The sequence below is a fragment of the Periophthalmus magnuspinnatus genome, chromosome 16 (assembly GCF_009829125.3).
Source record: "Periophthalmus magnuspinnatus isolate fPerMag1 chromosome 16, fPerMag1.2.pri, whole genome shotgun sequence".
Lineage (NCBI taxonomy): Eukaryota > Metazoa > Chordata > Actinopteri > Gobiiformes > Gobiidae > Periophthalmus > Periophthalmus magnuspinnatus.
In genome coordinates, this window is record NC_047141.1 from 5,591,910 (window position 1) to 5,606,532 (window position 14,623).

General features: G+C 43.4%; 1 protein-coding gene across 1 annotated transcript in view; it reads right to left on the minus strand.

Annotated features, from left to right (window-relative positions):
- The window catches only part of syngap1b (synaptic Ras GTPase activating protein 1b), a 73,394-nt gene that overhangs the window by 16,667 nt on the left and 42,104 nt on the right, over positions 1-14,623 (minus strand). Inside the window, exons 6-16 of the mRNA XM_033980704.2 lie at positions 14,207-14,360; positions 13,453-13,551; positions 11,210-11,449; positions 8,606-8,941; positions 7,376-7,520; positions 6,721-6,865; positions 6,203-6,439; positions 3,958-4,159; positions 1,795-1,967; positions 1,411-1,609; positions 499-1,086 (exon numbers count right to left, since the gene is read on the minus strand). Coding sequence (XP_033836595.1) covers positions 499-1,086; positions 1,411-1,609; positions 1,795-1,967; positions 3,958-4,159; positions 6,203-6,439; positions 6,721-6,865; positions 7,376-7,520; positions 8,606-8,941; positions 11,210-11,449; positions 13,453-13,551; positions 14,207-14,360 — 2,518 coding nt within the window. The remainder of the gene's footprint in view (positions 1-498; positions 1,087-1,410; positions 1,610-1,794; positions 1,968-3,957; positions 4,160-6,202; positions 6,440-6,720; positions 6,866-7,375; positions 7,521-8,605; positions 8,942-11,209; positions 11,450-13,452; positions 13,552-14,206; positions 14,361-14,623) is intronic.

Below are 14,623 nucleotides of genomic sequence, written 5' to 3' on the forward strand. Positions count from 1 at the left end.
ATCCTTAACACTTCGTAGCATTCCCCAATGTTGCTAGTGAGTTTTGTATAATTTTAGTGTAAACTAAAAATTTGTGATCTAGGTTCATTTGGATCTTAACTTGGAACTTTGGAACTGGTCTAAAACAGTCAAGAAACGAGTGTGTGCTTCCATCTATCTCTCACTCTGCCCTTTAGTCCTCCAGAAACTGCCCAGTTTAACAACTTGTTTGGACTGTGGGTGTGGGCGGAGTTTAAGTGCCCCACTTTAAAGGATTTTAAAGGTCAGAGTTTTACAAACTAAGTGAATTTAATTTAAGTAATAATTCATCCAAGGAACAAAGGCAAGGATGGTTCCTTTGGCAGCTTAGAGTTAGGGTTAGTTTAGTTTCTTGTGTTTGACATTTGGACACACTTAAAACCACAGTTTGCTTTGTAATGACAGCAGTAACATCGATTAGTCTTCATCTAAAGAACATGTGGTCATAGTAGTAGTTGTAGTGTAGTGTGCTGTCTGTACCTGCATGTGCATGGACAACTGCCTGCGGGCGAAGTCTGCGCGGCTGTAGTCGTCACTATAGCTGTGGGAGTGGATGATGCTGGGCTGGCCAAGATGGGTGTCCCTGGTCCGGAGGGTGGACAGGTCCTCGCTGCGGGAGAACCCCCCATGGGCGAACTGTGGGATGTAGGACTGGTGAGAGGCATCCGGCTCTGGGGCCAGGAGCAGCGGCGCTGGGGGGGCCCGGCTGTGCTGGTGTTGAGGGCCGTCAGCAGTTGCCAGGTGGAAGAGGGGGTTCTGGAAGGAAAGCGGGTAGCGCATGGCGGCGGCCTGCTGCTGCTGCTGCTGGGACAGTGAGTCGGTGGTGGTGCCCATCTGGCTCAGCTGGCCCAAGCGGAGGCCCCCCGACATACTGGAGCCAGAGCCAGCCGACAGCCTGCCACCGGCCCGCAGCTGGCTCAGACCGGAGCCAAGCCCAGAGCCAAGCCCGGACCCCAGGCCACCCCCGCTGCTCAGCCCTCCGAAGCTGCCCATACCCGCGATGGAGGCCTGGGAGGAGTTGAGCATGTCCACCGACTGCAGGTTAGACACGCTGTTCATTCGGGAATCCTGGAGGTCCACCACAGACACTCTGATTGACACTGATCATTTAAAGCATGGCTACAGGGCTGTGCCCGTATATTTGATTATATCTGGATGTTGGGTGGGCAGAAATGAGGGGTGAGGGTGAGGGTGTTTTACCGCCAGGCGTGGTATCGTATTTCCCAGGAAATACCTCAAGGATGAGTTGCATGAGGATCAGTGGGAGAAAGCAGATGTCATGACATACTAGATTCTACTCAGTATGACCTCCATGCATGTCATACCCGTCACTGACACTGATCGGGTCAGACTACAGATGGAGGATGCTACACACAGCGGGGCAGTACTCACCTTGGCATCGGGCTCTGTGATGTCGGAGCTGCTCGTGCAGTAGGCTGGACTGGATCGGGCCAGGGGGGGGCGGGACATATAAAACATGTCTTTGGACGATGCCCGCTGAAGGTCACGCTCCTGAAAACTCATCTGCGAGCGGGATGGCATCATTCCTCCAGTGGAGGTGGGGGAAGGCAAGCGAGTGATGTCTACAGAGCTACACAGAGAACAGAGAAACTACTGAGCCACACCTTGTGGCCTGAAGGATTTGATTATTGCATGATTACTACACACTAGATGACTGCCATGACGCTATAATAACATGGACCATGTGAAGAGCCCTGTAAAGTGTCATGTGATGGTGCTAAATAGGTTGTGTGGAGGTGTGTAGAGCAGAGCCACCTGTTGAGGTCCCTCATCATGAGGTTGTGAAAGTCGGAGGAGATGCCCCGGTTGAAGCTTGGCCGGGACAAGCGGTCCTGATGACTGGGCTGCCTCTGTAGGTGTGGGTTACGCAGAGCCATGCTGATGTCATTCAGGAGGCGGGGCAATGGACCCAGTTTGATGATAGCATCCTGCACATCACAAAGAATCTATATTCCAGCCAGATACATGTGTCAAAATAGTGTAAAGAAATTACAAAATACATTTCATAATCAAATCTGTGGTATCCATGTATGTAACTAAAATCTCTGCCAGAAAAGAGGTGGCCATTGGTGCTAATCCATCTTTTGTGACCTGATTAAGTCCTGCTGTAACTGGACGGGTTTAATTCTGGTAAAGTATAAAGTTAATCTTGGTTTGGATCTTTTCTGTTATACTGTAGAGTGCTAAGTTTATGTACCGTAAACTTCGGACTATAAGCCGTGACATTTTTCCCACGCTTTGCGGTTTATACAATGGTGAGGCTAATTTATGGATTTTTACTGGCTAACAGCCACCGGGGGGCAGTCTCTAACAGTGGGCGCAAACGTGAGACATATGTGAGGAAAGATTATGCCCTGAAGAATACACTAGTTTTGATTTTGAACTGTCATTTTGCACATCATGCACACACACCCATCATGGAAAACACATGAAGAAATGCAAATGATGCAGCTTGATCTGACCATCAAAGAAGGTCGGCATTAATGAATCATTGGTGCGACGTTGGAGGCAGCAGCGGGAAGAACTTAGTCAAGGTAAAAAAAAATGACAAAAGCTTTCAGAGGAAATAAAAGCAGATGGCCCGTGTTGGTGCTGTTTTATTTTTCTAAACATGCAGGTATGTTCATCCCGTGTTGATAGAATGTTGGTGCCATACTGCTGATTTTCAGGCACAGTTTAAAAAGTAAAACAACAAAAAAAAAAACTTCTGTATACCGTCCATCTGTGTAAATATCTCATGTTATAACATGAAAACCTGTGGCTTATATTCAGGTGCAGCTTATATATGTAGAAAATGTATTTTCTTTTTAAATTTAGCTGGTGTGACTTATATTCAGGTGTGCTCTATAGTATTTGACACATTTGCTGTGTTATTGTTGTTGGTATTTTTATTGTATGATTTTTTTATTTTTATAACTTACAGTTTAAAAACGCTGCACCTGATTTTTTATTTTCATTTTTTTACTGCTTATAGAATAGATCTGTAATGGGGAAAGATTTTCTCAAATACATGGGAAAAAATCATGTACAGGCATTTTAAAGCAGACCAATTATACAAAGTCATGGGTCTTGTACCCATGTTATGATTGTTTCCCCTCATCATTTACAGTCTTGAAGTTGTATTTGGAGTGATTTGTACATGTTTGAGTAATCTTTAATTGCTTATTTTCAAGATGTCATATTGCAAATCAACTGCCATTTTCCCGGTACACGCCCACTGTGACGTACTCACTTCATTCTCCAATTTTATTTTTTTAATCGTGATACGCACAGCATTGTCATTTAGGTACATGAGTACACTAGTGTCATGTGCAGCTAGGCCTGTCACGATTGCGGAAGTAAATATAGACGATGAACTATAATACTGAAACCAAACTATAAAGCAGAATTATCCCCCCAAAAAATACAATAGATAAATAATAGAATGTAAGACTTAAGTAGTTACTTTGTGCCTCTGAGTCATAGACGTTCATAATTTGACTTTCGACGTTTCTAAGTCTCATTGTAGCACAGAAAAATAACCAAATTTTTCCCACTAGAGGGAAAGGTACCCATGATAAATACTGCCCCCCAAAAAGTATTGTTCCATCTGTCATGTAGTGAACGATAAGCTGATACAGTAATTATCATGACAGGCCTATGTGCACCTGTCCATCAGAGGTGTCAGCTTCACGGCTCTTTGCTGTGGTGACGTTTACAGTGACATCTGCTCCCATTGGGCACCGTAGTTTTCTTTTGTTAGGTTGTTTTAAATGAACATTACGATTAAAAATTTCCAAATTATAACATAATGAACATGATCAAATCTACCGGTGTCATACATTATAACTATAAAACAAGCACAAGCACAATATGTCTTAAAGGCTGGAGGATGGTGGGTGGCTGCAGTCTGAGTGGTTTGCTGTGGGGTGGTAGTACCTTGCTGAGCTGTGCCATGACCTCCCAGAGCAGGCTGTGCAGGATGGAGAGCTCGCGGCCCAGGTCGATGTAGCCCTCAAAGCCCCCTGCACTGCTCACACTGTCCAGGTTGGAGATTTCAAACAGGAACTGCTGCATGGCACCCCACTCCATCTCCAAAAACTCATTCATGAAGCACATGTACTCCTCTTTAGTGCCAAACCTGCACCGGGCACAGACATGACAGGACAGGGGAACAAATGTGAAGGGAGCAATCCAGGAGAGTCTACGCTAACCTGAGCATTGGATATATATATATGTTATACAAATGACATCACACCTTAGGAACTTTATTAGTGACACCAGTATATGAGTGTCAATAGCTGCATTTCTGCACATATAAAATGTACATATTTCCAAAATTCGCATCTGGATCATTACCTGGTTACCGAAGCTACTGTCTTCTGTGTTATGACACCGCTAAACCTACAGAGGGCGCACCATGCACAGTCTGATTAGTTTGGCTTGGTCAGAAACACTTTCTCTGTTGTTTAGCCGTTTCCTGCATACGTTTGTGTCATGTCCAAAAGTTAGCAGGTTGTTTTAAGTTAATCGGTTCTTTAAACTGTAATATAATGATATGGATATGTCTTACCACCAAGCTAAAGGCTGCTGCCTCAGTCTTTGCCAAAGTACTGCACTGAAGTTAAAAAGTACCACTGCTAAAATCCCGCTACACTTTTAATGCTGGACAACCATAAACTTTCCCCGAGTTACTCATTGTGCTAGTGATGTTTAGCTGTTCTTCTCTGGAGGATTTTGGGCAAACAACAACCAACATGATGGGATTATTTTGTCTTTGTTCATCACCTGTGTCCACCTCGGTCCAGTGCAGATGTAGCCTGGCCCGACGGTCACGTGGGTTTTTATTCGCTATGTGAGTTATTGTGGCTCAAAGGGTTTCCCCCTTCCAAAATGCACTTTAACTGTTATGTGTTCAAATCAAAATCCACCTGAAGCGAGTGAATAAACTTTTATGCGAATTAAGGGATCTGAATGCAATTTTTTCACTGTAGTGACCTCTCGTCACTACAGTGAAAAAAGTATTAGTGTTTCCACTTTACTTACGCAAATCTACAAACTGCAACTAATGTTGAGTAATGACCTTTTCTTCTGTAAAACCTCAAAACACGTCTAAATGTGAAAAAGCTGCTGCAGTTTAATACGAAATGCAAAAGTCTAGGTCTCTGCTAAATATTTAGTTTGTCCCTGAAATCTAAAACAGTAATAGAAAACCAGTTAACAGTTAAACCACAGGGACACTGCAGACACACTCACATTTATCACACAGTTGAACTAATTACTTTGTCCATGTTTTGAAGAAGTAATTATAGTGGGGTGAAAACAAAAGCTCCACAGACAAAAATGAGGCAATAAAAAGCAAAGAAACACATGTCTGCTGTGCTGCCCATAGTTCTACCTCAGCCTCTGTCAGAATGTTGAAGAGCATTTTTGTTTCCTTTGTTTGTTTGTTCTCTTTGTTTCCTTGGTTTGCTTTAGGTCTGAGGGTCCATCCACAGACCCAGTTGACATATTTAACTTTGGCTTTTACTATAGTTTTTCAGTTATTCACTCTCACATTTTTTTGTTAAAAATCAAACAGCTAAACAGGACTCTGAACCCTCATATAGATGACAGGCTGATTTTCACAAATCCATTTTTTAATTTTTTCTTGAGTCTTAAAACCGTTTTGGCTGTATTTGATAATCTGTGCATTGTGTTTCCATGGTAACTGCAAAGTATCAATTGCAAATGATCAATAGAGTGTTGTCTAACAAGGCTTTCATGTAACTACGGGTGGATGACTGGTTGTCAGTCGCCAAATCTGTCTTGATTAGTCATACTCTGCAATGTTTGGCCACAGGGGTTTTCTCCCCTGTGGAGAATTGAGCAGAAATCACATGAATTTCCGTATTCTGCTCCACATGAGTTGTTATATTTTGACAATAATAATGGGCTTTTTACAGTAAGTGGATGAGATTTCATCTTGGTTTCTGCTTAAAACTATGCATCAAACAACAGACCTATACTGTTCTTTTACATTTTATGTTAAATCAATTATTCAAAGTAAAATGCTGAATTTAATGGTTAATTTAAGCCTAAAAATCAGCTGAACCCTGTTGCTCTGGACACCACAGTCTCCTGATTGCCAGTCCGACACTACTATCCACAAACAGAAAACATTAAAGGTTGAATGATTGCTTACTTCGAGAAGTTGGCCAGGTTCTGCACCACCTTGGCGATGAGCGTGAGGGTGCGTGACGTCTGCTCGTCAGGGTATTCCTGGGTCAGATTGAAGAGTGATGGGGACATGATGGCAGGACACAGGAAGCGCAGGAAGAGAGAGCCACTGATGAGACGCTCTGAGATGTCCTCCCGTCCACGCTCCGCACAGCGCACCCGCCAGGACGCAAACACCTCCTTCAACTCCCGCGGGAACACACTGGCCACACAGAAACACACCAAGCAGTACAGATGTAAGTATATGTTTGTCTTTACCCACATTTTAAGGCTGGAGCCTCATTAAAGCAATAGTGGCACATTCACCTGCTCTGTATATATAAATGGAAATAGCTAGACTGTTATCTGCTACGTTCCAAATTTGAAGTGAGACAGAGGACACAGAAGATACAGACAGCAGCCACAGCGAGAGGACAAGAGAAAGATATGGGACACAGGCACAAAGGACATAGATAGGACACAGAGGAACAGGCGCTCACCCACCACTGAGAGTTGACGATCTTGCAGAGGGCCAGCTCGCAGCACATGCGCAGATTGGCCTGGTGGTCCAGGAGCACTGAGGGAGGGATCCTCATGGGGTCCACTTCACAGTTCTCCTCAGACTCGTATAAGGCCCTTATGAACTCTCCTGAGACATGACACAGAGGGACACAGTTCACACTTATCCTCAGACTCATAAAGTACCCTTAAACCCATATAGGCCCCTCAGCCTCGTAAAGACCCCTCAGACTAGTATGTTCTGAACTCTCCTGAGACGTGACACAGAGGGACACAGTTCTCCTAAGACTCATACGGGCCCTCAACTCGTATACACCTGATACGGTCCTTTTTTTTTTAGCCTTTTTTCATCCTGAGACACTTAGAACTCTAAGGTTTCAGCTTTTTGCCTCAAAACAGACACACTATCATTGGTCAAATGTTGAGAGCAAAAGAATGAATCAATGTGGGCCCATTTAAAAAAATTAAGCCTAACTAACCCTAACCCTAAGAAATTAAGCAAAAACTCAGAGGCCAGAGGGTGTGTTTATGAAGAGGTCTGGCAATGAAAGGGTTAATATTATTTTAAATCAGTCAAATACTCTACTTTAACTTTGGATGTGAGTGTGCTAGATGCTCAGTGTGAGTTGTGTTGGCTGACCTATTGCGTCCTTGAGGTACTTGTGTCCTATCAGTTTGAGGTACTCTTCTATGGCTTTGGTGGCCAGAGTGTTCTCTCTGAAGATAAGGTGTTCTCGGTCTATGAAGCGGTCCACCTCACACATGGCCATGTCCGAGAGGAAGTCCTGTGGACCAAACACACACAACACTGTGTCGTAACTGACAATGAGTTTAAGTCGATGTAGAACCTTGTGCCTCATTTGGCTCCACTAAGATGCTATACATATTTAAAGGGCCCATAATACACTTTTGTCACATTTTTAGTTTTGTTTCATTCACACATATATAGCAAACCCTGGATATTTAGACTGGGTTCTTCTTTCAAATCGAAAACACTCTAAACTCCTCACACCTTCAGCCCTGGAATTGCCAATCTCTACTGAACTAAAGGTAAAAGGAGCAGTTCACTTGAAACCTACCTACTAATAAGAAAAGGTTACTCAAACATGTGAATGAAACAAAACACAACTCCGGGTATGTTTTTGAGGAGAAAACAATGTTCTAACAGGGCTAAAAGCTCACAAGAATCCATTTTGCACAATAGAACCTTTAAATAACTTGGACTAAAACAGCAGCAGCTGCAATAAACAATAGGCAACAGTGCAATAAGAATGTGATATAATACACTGCTTGGCCAAAAAAAAAAAAGGTCGCCACCTGGATTTAACTAAGCAAATATGTTGGTGTTGCTGCAGTTGGTCCGGTCGAGGTTCAGCAACAGTCTGTGCTGAAAGAATGAGGTCAGCTGACACCTGAATATACTGAATGACCAGGTTATTCCATCAATGGATTTTTTCTTCCCCGATGGCACGGGCGTATTCCAAGATGACAATGCCAGGATTCATCGGGCTCAAATAGTGAAAGAGTGGTTCAGGAGCAGGAGACGTCATTTTCACACATGGATTGTCCACCACAGAGTCCAGACCTTAACCCCATTGAGAATCTTTGGGATGTGCTGGAGAAGCTTTGTGCAGCGTCAGACTCGACCATCATCAATGCAACATCTTGGTGAAAACATGCAACACTGGATGGAAATAAATCTTGTGACATTGCAGAAGCTTATCCAAACAATGCCACAGTGAATATGTGCTGTAATCAAAGCTAAAGGCGGAACAACCAAATATTAGTGTGTGACCTTTTTTTGGTGGCTACTTTTTTTTTTGCCAAGCAGTGTAGTTCCATTGTGTTTGAGCAGTGGTGGACATAGTACCTTGGCCTTCCCTGTGCTCTGGAGGATGTGCACCAGCGCACAGGCCACCTCCTCTTTGCTCTTGACACTCAGCACGGGCTCCAGCACGGCACACATCGTGCGGTAGTTGTTGGTGACATACTCGGCAAACTCCTTGTACAGCTCCATGGGCAGGATGTTCATGGTCTGGAAGCGGGACTTGAGGCGTAGCGATGCATTGATGATTTTGGCCCCACCCACTCCTGCACCTTTGGTCAGAACGCTGGGCTGGATGACCGGGTACCACTGCTCCACAAACTGCCGGCCCGTGATGCTGGAGATGGGGATGCTTACCAGGCCCAGGTAAGTGCTCTTTTCCTGGGTGAAGGAAAAGAAGGAAAACATATTTTACAAGAAATATGGATGTACATGCAACCACACCATTCTGCCTGGAGTCATAACTGAGGTGAATTCTATTGTTAAATTTCCCTTTTAACAGATTTTTTTAACTTAGTTTTAACATTTCAGTAATTGCTGATCAAATACATAAAACAAAAACTGGCAGTAAGTTCAATGTTAACTTCTTTGTCAACGTAAATTAACAATAGTGAATATTTTAGCTTCATTTTAGCTTCAAGTAGCACCATTGTTTTCTTTCAAAACACACCACCTAACGCTCCTGATTGAAAGGCTCTCACTGGCAAAACTAATTATAAGGTTTTATCCGTGGAGCTCCAGTTCTTAAGTCCAGTTGAGTTCTGTGTGTGGTGCCCTGCTCAAACTTATGTTCACTTTCATTTCTATAACACAAAAGTGTAATTTTAGCTTGATGCTTAAAGACACTTTCCATCACGCCTCAATTTTACCAACACACAAAAACAGCTCATCCAGGGAGAGAAAGGTATTTGTTCAAGTGCTTATAATCCCAAAGTCTGTATCAGCCAGACGTCTGCATGCAACCGGATTTTCAGTCCACTAAAAGACCAGCTGTGGTTTATATACAGTTTAAAGGTCCTAATATTACGCAAAATTGACTCTTGTGAGCTTTAAACCATGTCAAAAAGTTGTTACTTCCTCAAAAACATACCACACATTTGAGGAACCTTTTATTATTAGTCTGTCTACATCTCCAAAGCTCAAAATGCTCTGTTAAACCTTGTGATGTCACGAAGCAGTAGTTTTCAAGTTAACTTTTACCTTTTGTTCAGTAGAGATTGGACATTCCATAAAAGAACACAGGATAAATCTGCAGGGTTTGTGTGTTAAACATGTTTGAATGAAATAAAACACAACTCCAGGTCTGTTTGTGATGAGGAAACAACATTATAATAACATAGATCAGAAAATATCGTAAAATGGGCCCTTTAATAAGAATGTCGTAGTCTAATCCCAGATATGTGTTCTGTGCTCTTGCAGGAGCCGTTTTCATTCATTGGTGATTATGATCAGCGTGCGTCACCATAGCAATCATAAACAGCTGAGATGGTGCACATTTTGGAGACGGGAGCCAGTTGAACAGAACAAGCAGGCGAAATGTTGTATAAGAGCATAAACTCCAGAATAGAAGATGGTCAAGCTCAGGGATTTTCAAACGGTCACAAATAAAGGTTCTGTATTACAAATTGAGAAATAGCGACACTACACTGTTGAGTCCTATGTGTTTCATTGTTTAAGACAAAAAAACAGTTTGTACAGGGAATAGAGGAAACCGGGAATCTTTGGAGCATGCGGAATAAAGATTACTCAAACATGCACAAATCACTCTAAATACAACTATGAGTGGGTAAAAAGGGCCCATTTTACACTATTTTCTGGTCCGTGTTATGTTATTACAGAGAGAGGGGCCGCCATTTTTTGATAGAAGCTGATTGGAGCCAGAGTCGATGGAGCCGAAAGTGCGCCCATTCTCACTTCCTATTTTGAATGCAGCGGCTAGCACGTTAGCTATGTCCATTTATATATACAGTCTATGCCAGGGGTGTCAAACACATTTTCACCGAGGGCCATATCAGCAAAATGGCTGCGCTCAAAGGGCCAGATGTAAAATCAACGTAACTAGTTTTTAAACTTTTTAATTAACTGTTTCTGTATTTATTACTTATTCAACTTACAAATATTGCATATTTATTTGCATAGATGAAAAAAATATAGCAGTGTACCGGTGTATCTCTTGATAAAATAACATGTTAAGACTGTCAAACCTTTTAATTTATTCTGTTGAGGGCCACATAAAATGATGTGGAGGGCCACAATTGGCCCACGGGCCTTGAGTTTGACACATATGGTCTATGATGTTAATTTGAAAACTATCACAACATGACATCACAAGGGAAACAGAGCATTGGAGCATTGAGCTTTGGAGATGTAGACAGGGTTACTCAAGTTAAATGTGTGAGATGAAGAGGTAACACACTTAAGGTAACACACTTAACACGACTTAAGGCTCACAAGAGTTAATTTTGTGTAATATAGGACGTTTAGCATAATATGTGTTGAGGAATGTTGCTTCCCTATGAACCTATGAGTCTTCAATGGTAAATAAATATAAGAACGTTATCATTCAGTCAGTTATTGTCTCAAATCGCTCCTTTTAAAATACTAGTCCTCTTCCATATGAGCACAGACTTGTCCTCCACCCACCCCCACCTTGCGTCTCTTCTTGTCGGTCTCCTTGTACAGGTGGAGGCGCAGGTTGCGGACCGCGGGCAGGTTGTTGAACTCGAAGTGCTCCCCCCAGAACACAGTGTCGGTGCGGGGCTTGCTGGTGGTGCGGGCGTACAGCATGTCGTCCAGGCACAGCTCGCAGTAGTAGCGCTTTTTGGCGGGAAGCTCACGGGCCTCGATGATCCACAGTTTGAGCACATTGTCCACTCTCCGGCTGTTGTCCTGTGAACATGCAGCACAGTCAGACGCAGGCAGACACTCATTTATTTTATTTATATATGTTTTAAACTTTTTCTATGTTTGTGTATGTGTGTCTCATCTTTTCAGAGGTGGGTAGCCAAAAATTATACTCAAGTGACAGCAACATTACTTCAAATATTACTCACGTAGAAGTACAAAGCAGTGGTCCAAGAAATTCCTCAAGTAAGAAGTAAAAAGTATTTGGGTATTTGGGAAAAACTGGAGTAACTGGGAGTAACTGTAAGAGTGACTACCTGATTAATAATTTGAAGTTGATGTAATATGAAGGACAAAACATAAAATAATGCACAAAATCTGGTGTTTCTAAAGGATAGACATGAAAGGAATACAACATGGTGCAAGAAACACAAATTAAATACAAATTACTCAAGTAGGAGTAAAAGTATGCTGCTGGAAAAGTACTCTGAAAAGTCCAATTTCTTTCAAAAGTTACTCAAGTAAATGTAACTGAGTACTACCCACCTCTGTATCTTATAGTCTGTTTTCTTTGTTGTGTGTATAAAAGTAGCCATAGTTTAGTCTCCCCTGACATAGATGAATGACACTGAGGGACAAAACTAAGGAACAGCACATAAGTCCATCTCAAGGAGAAGACATAAAGGGAAGACACAGAAGGACGAAACAGAGGGGCAACATCAAGGGACAACATGGAGGGACAAAACCTAAACATCACAGAGGGACAACACCGAAACAACAGAGAGACGATACTGTGGGACAAGACAGACAACATACAGGGACAACATAGAGGGAAGTGACTGATGGACAACGCTAAGACTCAACACCGGGGACAGCTCTGATGGACAACACAGAGACACAACACAGAGGGACAACACGTTCTACGTTTACATGCACAGAGAACTCTATCGTTCTTGGCTATAACTGCTAATATCACTGCTGTGCTGCATGTAACCACTTTAAGGCTGGTTTATTGTCCAGAGTTTGGCTTCTCTCAGCTAAGTGCTATTGTCCTGATGCAGACCTGAACACCACGAAGTGCGTCGAGGGATTAAAACTATTTAATAAACAAGCACTCTTGGCATGCACGAAAGTATATCTGTGACACATTATTGCTGTTCTGAGATGTTTTTAATCAGTTGTCTGTATAGTCTTTGTGGATAAACCAATCACAGCCTTTGTCTTTGGCAGAAATTCAACATGTAATCAGCTTTTCCACAGAGATGCTCGTACACAGCACGTATGCAGCACAGCAAGAGCCATAAACTTTCAGATTGGCTGTCCATGTTGAGCTGATGCTGACTATAAATGAGCCTTAAAAAAGCCTTTAGCCAGACATAGATGATCTCATTTATGTTGAGTATTTGAATTTTACCCCCAATTTACACCAAAGCAGTAACAGTGCAGCACACGCACAAGAATTGCTTTTATTCTATTTTGGTCCGACAGTCTACAGCAGTAATGTCATATGCACATCCAACGGGCATAATTATGGTACACGACACTCAATGGAGGTTGAGGTTCAAATTTTTTCGATGGACTATGGAGACTTTATAGTTGTGGGGGATAAATATACAACATTTTAGCACATCAATCAGCAACTTTACGAGGACAGTTTAACAAGGAAAAATGTGCACGGTGTGCTTTTAAATACACATGCACATACAGTTTTGCCTTTGTTACTAAAGCAACTCAGTGCACATCCATAGACATGTCTAATATTTTCCTGGCTGTTTTTTACAGTTGAATGCCTCTCCTAGTCGGTTCCTAATGTAATTGGGCTATACTGTTACGTGCAGCAGACATCCAAGTACGTATCGGCTTCTCCAGATGTGTTAGAGAGATTGGAACCATGACACCTCAATCGTAGTTCCCGCGTTTACATGTATTTTGATGAATTTAAACTGGACTAGGCCTGCTGTTCAGTTTTCCTGGCGTGCATGTAAATGTGACAGAGACACAACACAGGGCACAACACAGAGGGACAACACACAGTAGAAAGCAGAGACCTTGTTGGGTTTGACCGCTCTCTGAAGGTTCTCGATCCACTTGTCCCTCTCGGCAGCTGAGCGACACGCAAAGCACTTGGTTCCTGATGCCGTGGTCACCTGACGTTCCATCCAACAGGAAGACCAGCAATCACACAAGCCATTAGTCACCATGTGAACGCCACAATGCCACAAATGTTTCTCAAACTTAAAATGAGAACAGACTGCTCCTGACTAATAGAGCTCAAAATGAAGTGTTGTGGTGTCAGCGTGGACCCAGTCTGGAGGTGGCTTAAAACACTACACAGCGGACTTCACAAAAGGATCCAATGAACCAATCTAGCTGTCAGACTAATGTAGACCAAAGTGGAGAGGAAAGTACTTTCTGTAGTTAAAAAGCCAGATACAAGGACATAATACTGCACAAAAAGTATCACGATCAAATCTTTTAAGGACACATGATTGCGAACCACTCTGCCACTCACTCCAGAGGACACATGACTGCTAACCACTCTGCCACTCACTCCAGAGGACACATGACTGCTAACCACTCTGCCACTCACTCCAGAGGACACATGACTGCTAACCACTCTGCCACTCACTCCAGAGGACACATGACTGCTAACCACTCTGCCACTGCATTCACCAATTAAACCCAAAAATAAAATGCAGTTAACTCCTCTAAACCTGATGCCCTTTAGCTGGCTGCACATGTCTTCAGCTGTGGCGCCTGTCCCCTCCAGACCGTGTCCCCTGACAGTGGACATGTCCTCACCTCAAAGCAGTACTCTTGTCCCAGGATGCTGGAGTGGACAGGTTTGATGATGGCGTCCTCATCCAGCGTGAGGTCCAGCGCCTCCGCTGCACTGCTCGGGGACAGCAAGGACTCATGGGAGTGGGACTCTTTGAAACTCTGCATCAGACGGGTCCTGGGGAGGAAGGGTAGGTACGATGGTGGTGGCGGGACAGGGTGGGGTGGCACAGAAGTGGAGAGGTGGAAGGAGGAGAAAACGTGGTTGTGGTGGGTGACGAAGAAGGAGTGGGTGTGGTGGTCGTGTGGGGTGGTGTAGTGGTGGACGCAGGAGGGGGGATGGGTGTGGTGGTTGTGAGTTGTGGTGGGGGGAGGTTTAGGGGTGGGTTGGGAGAAAGCGGGATGGGTGGTAATGGGATTGATATAGTAGAGGGTGAGGTA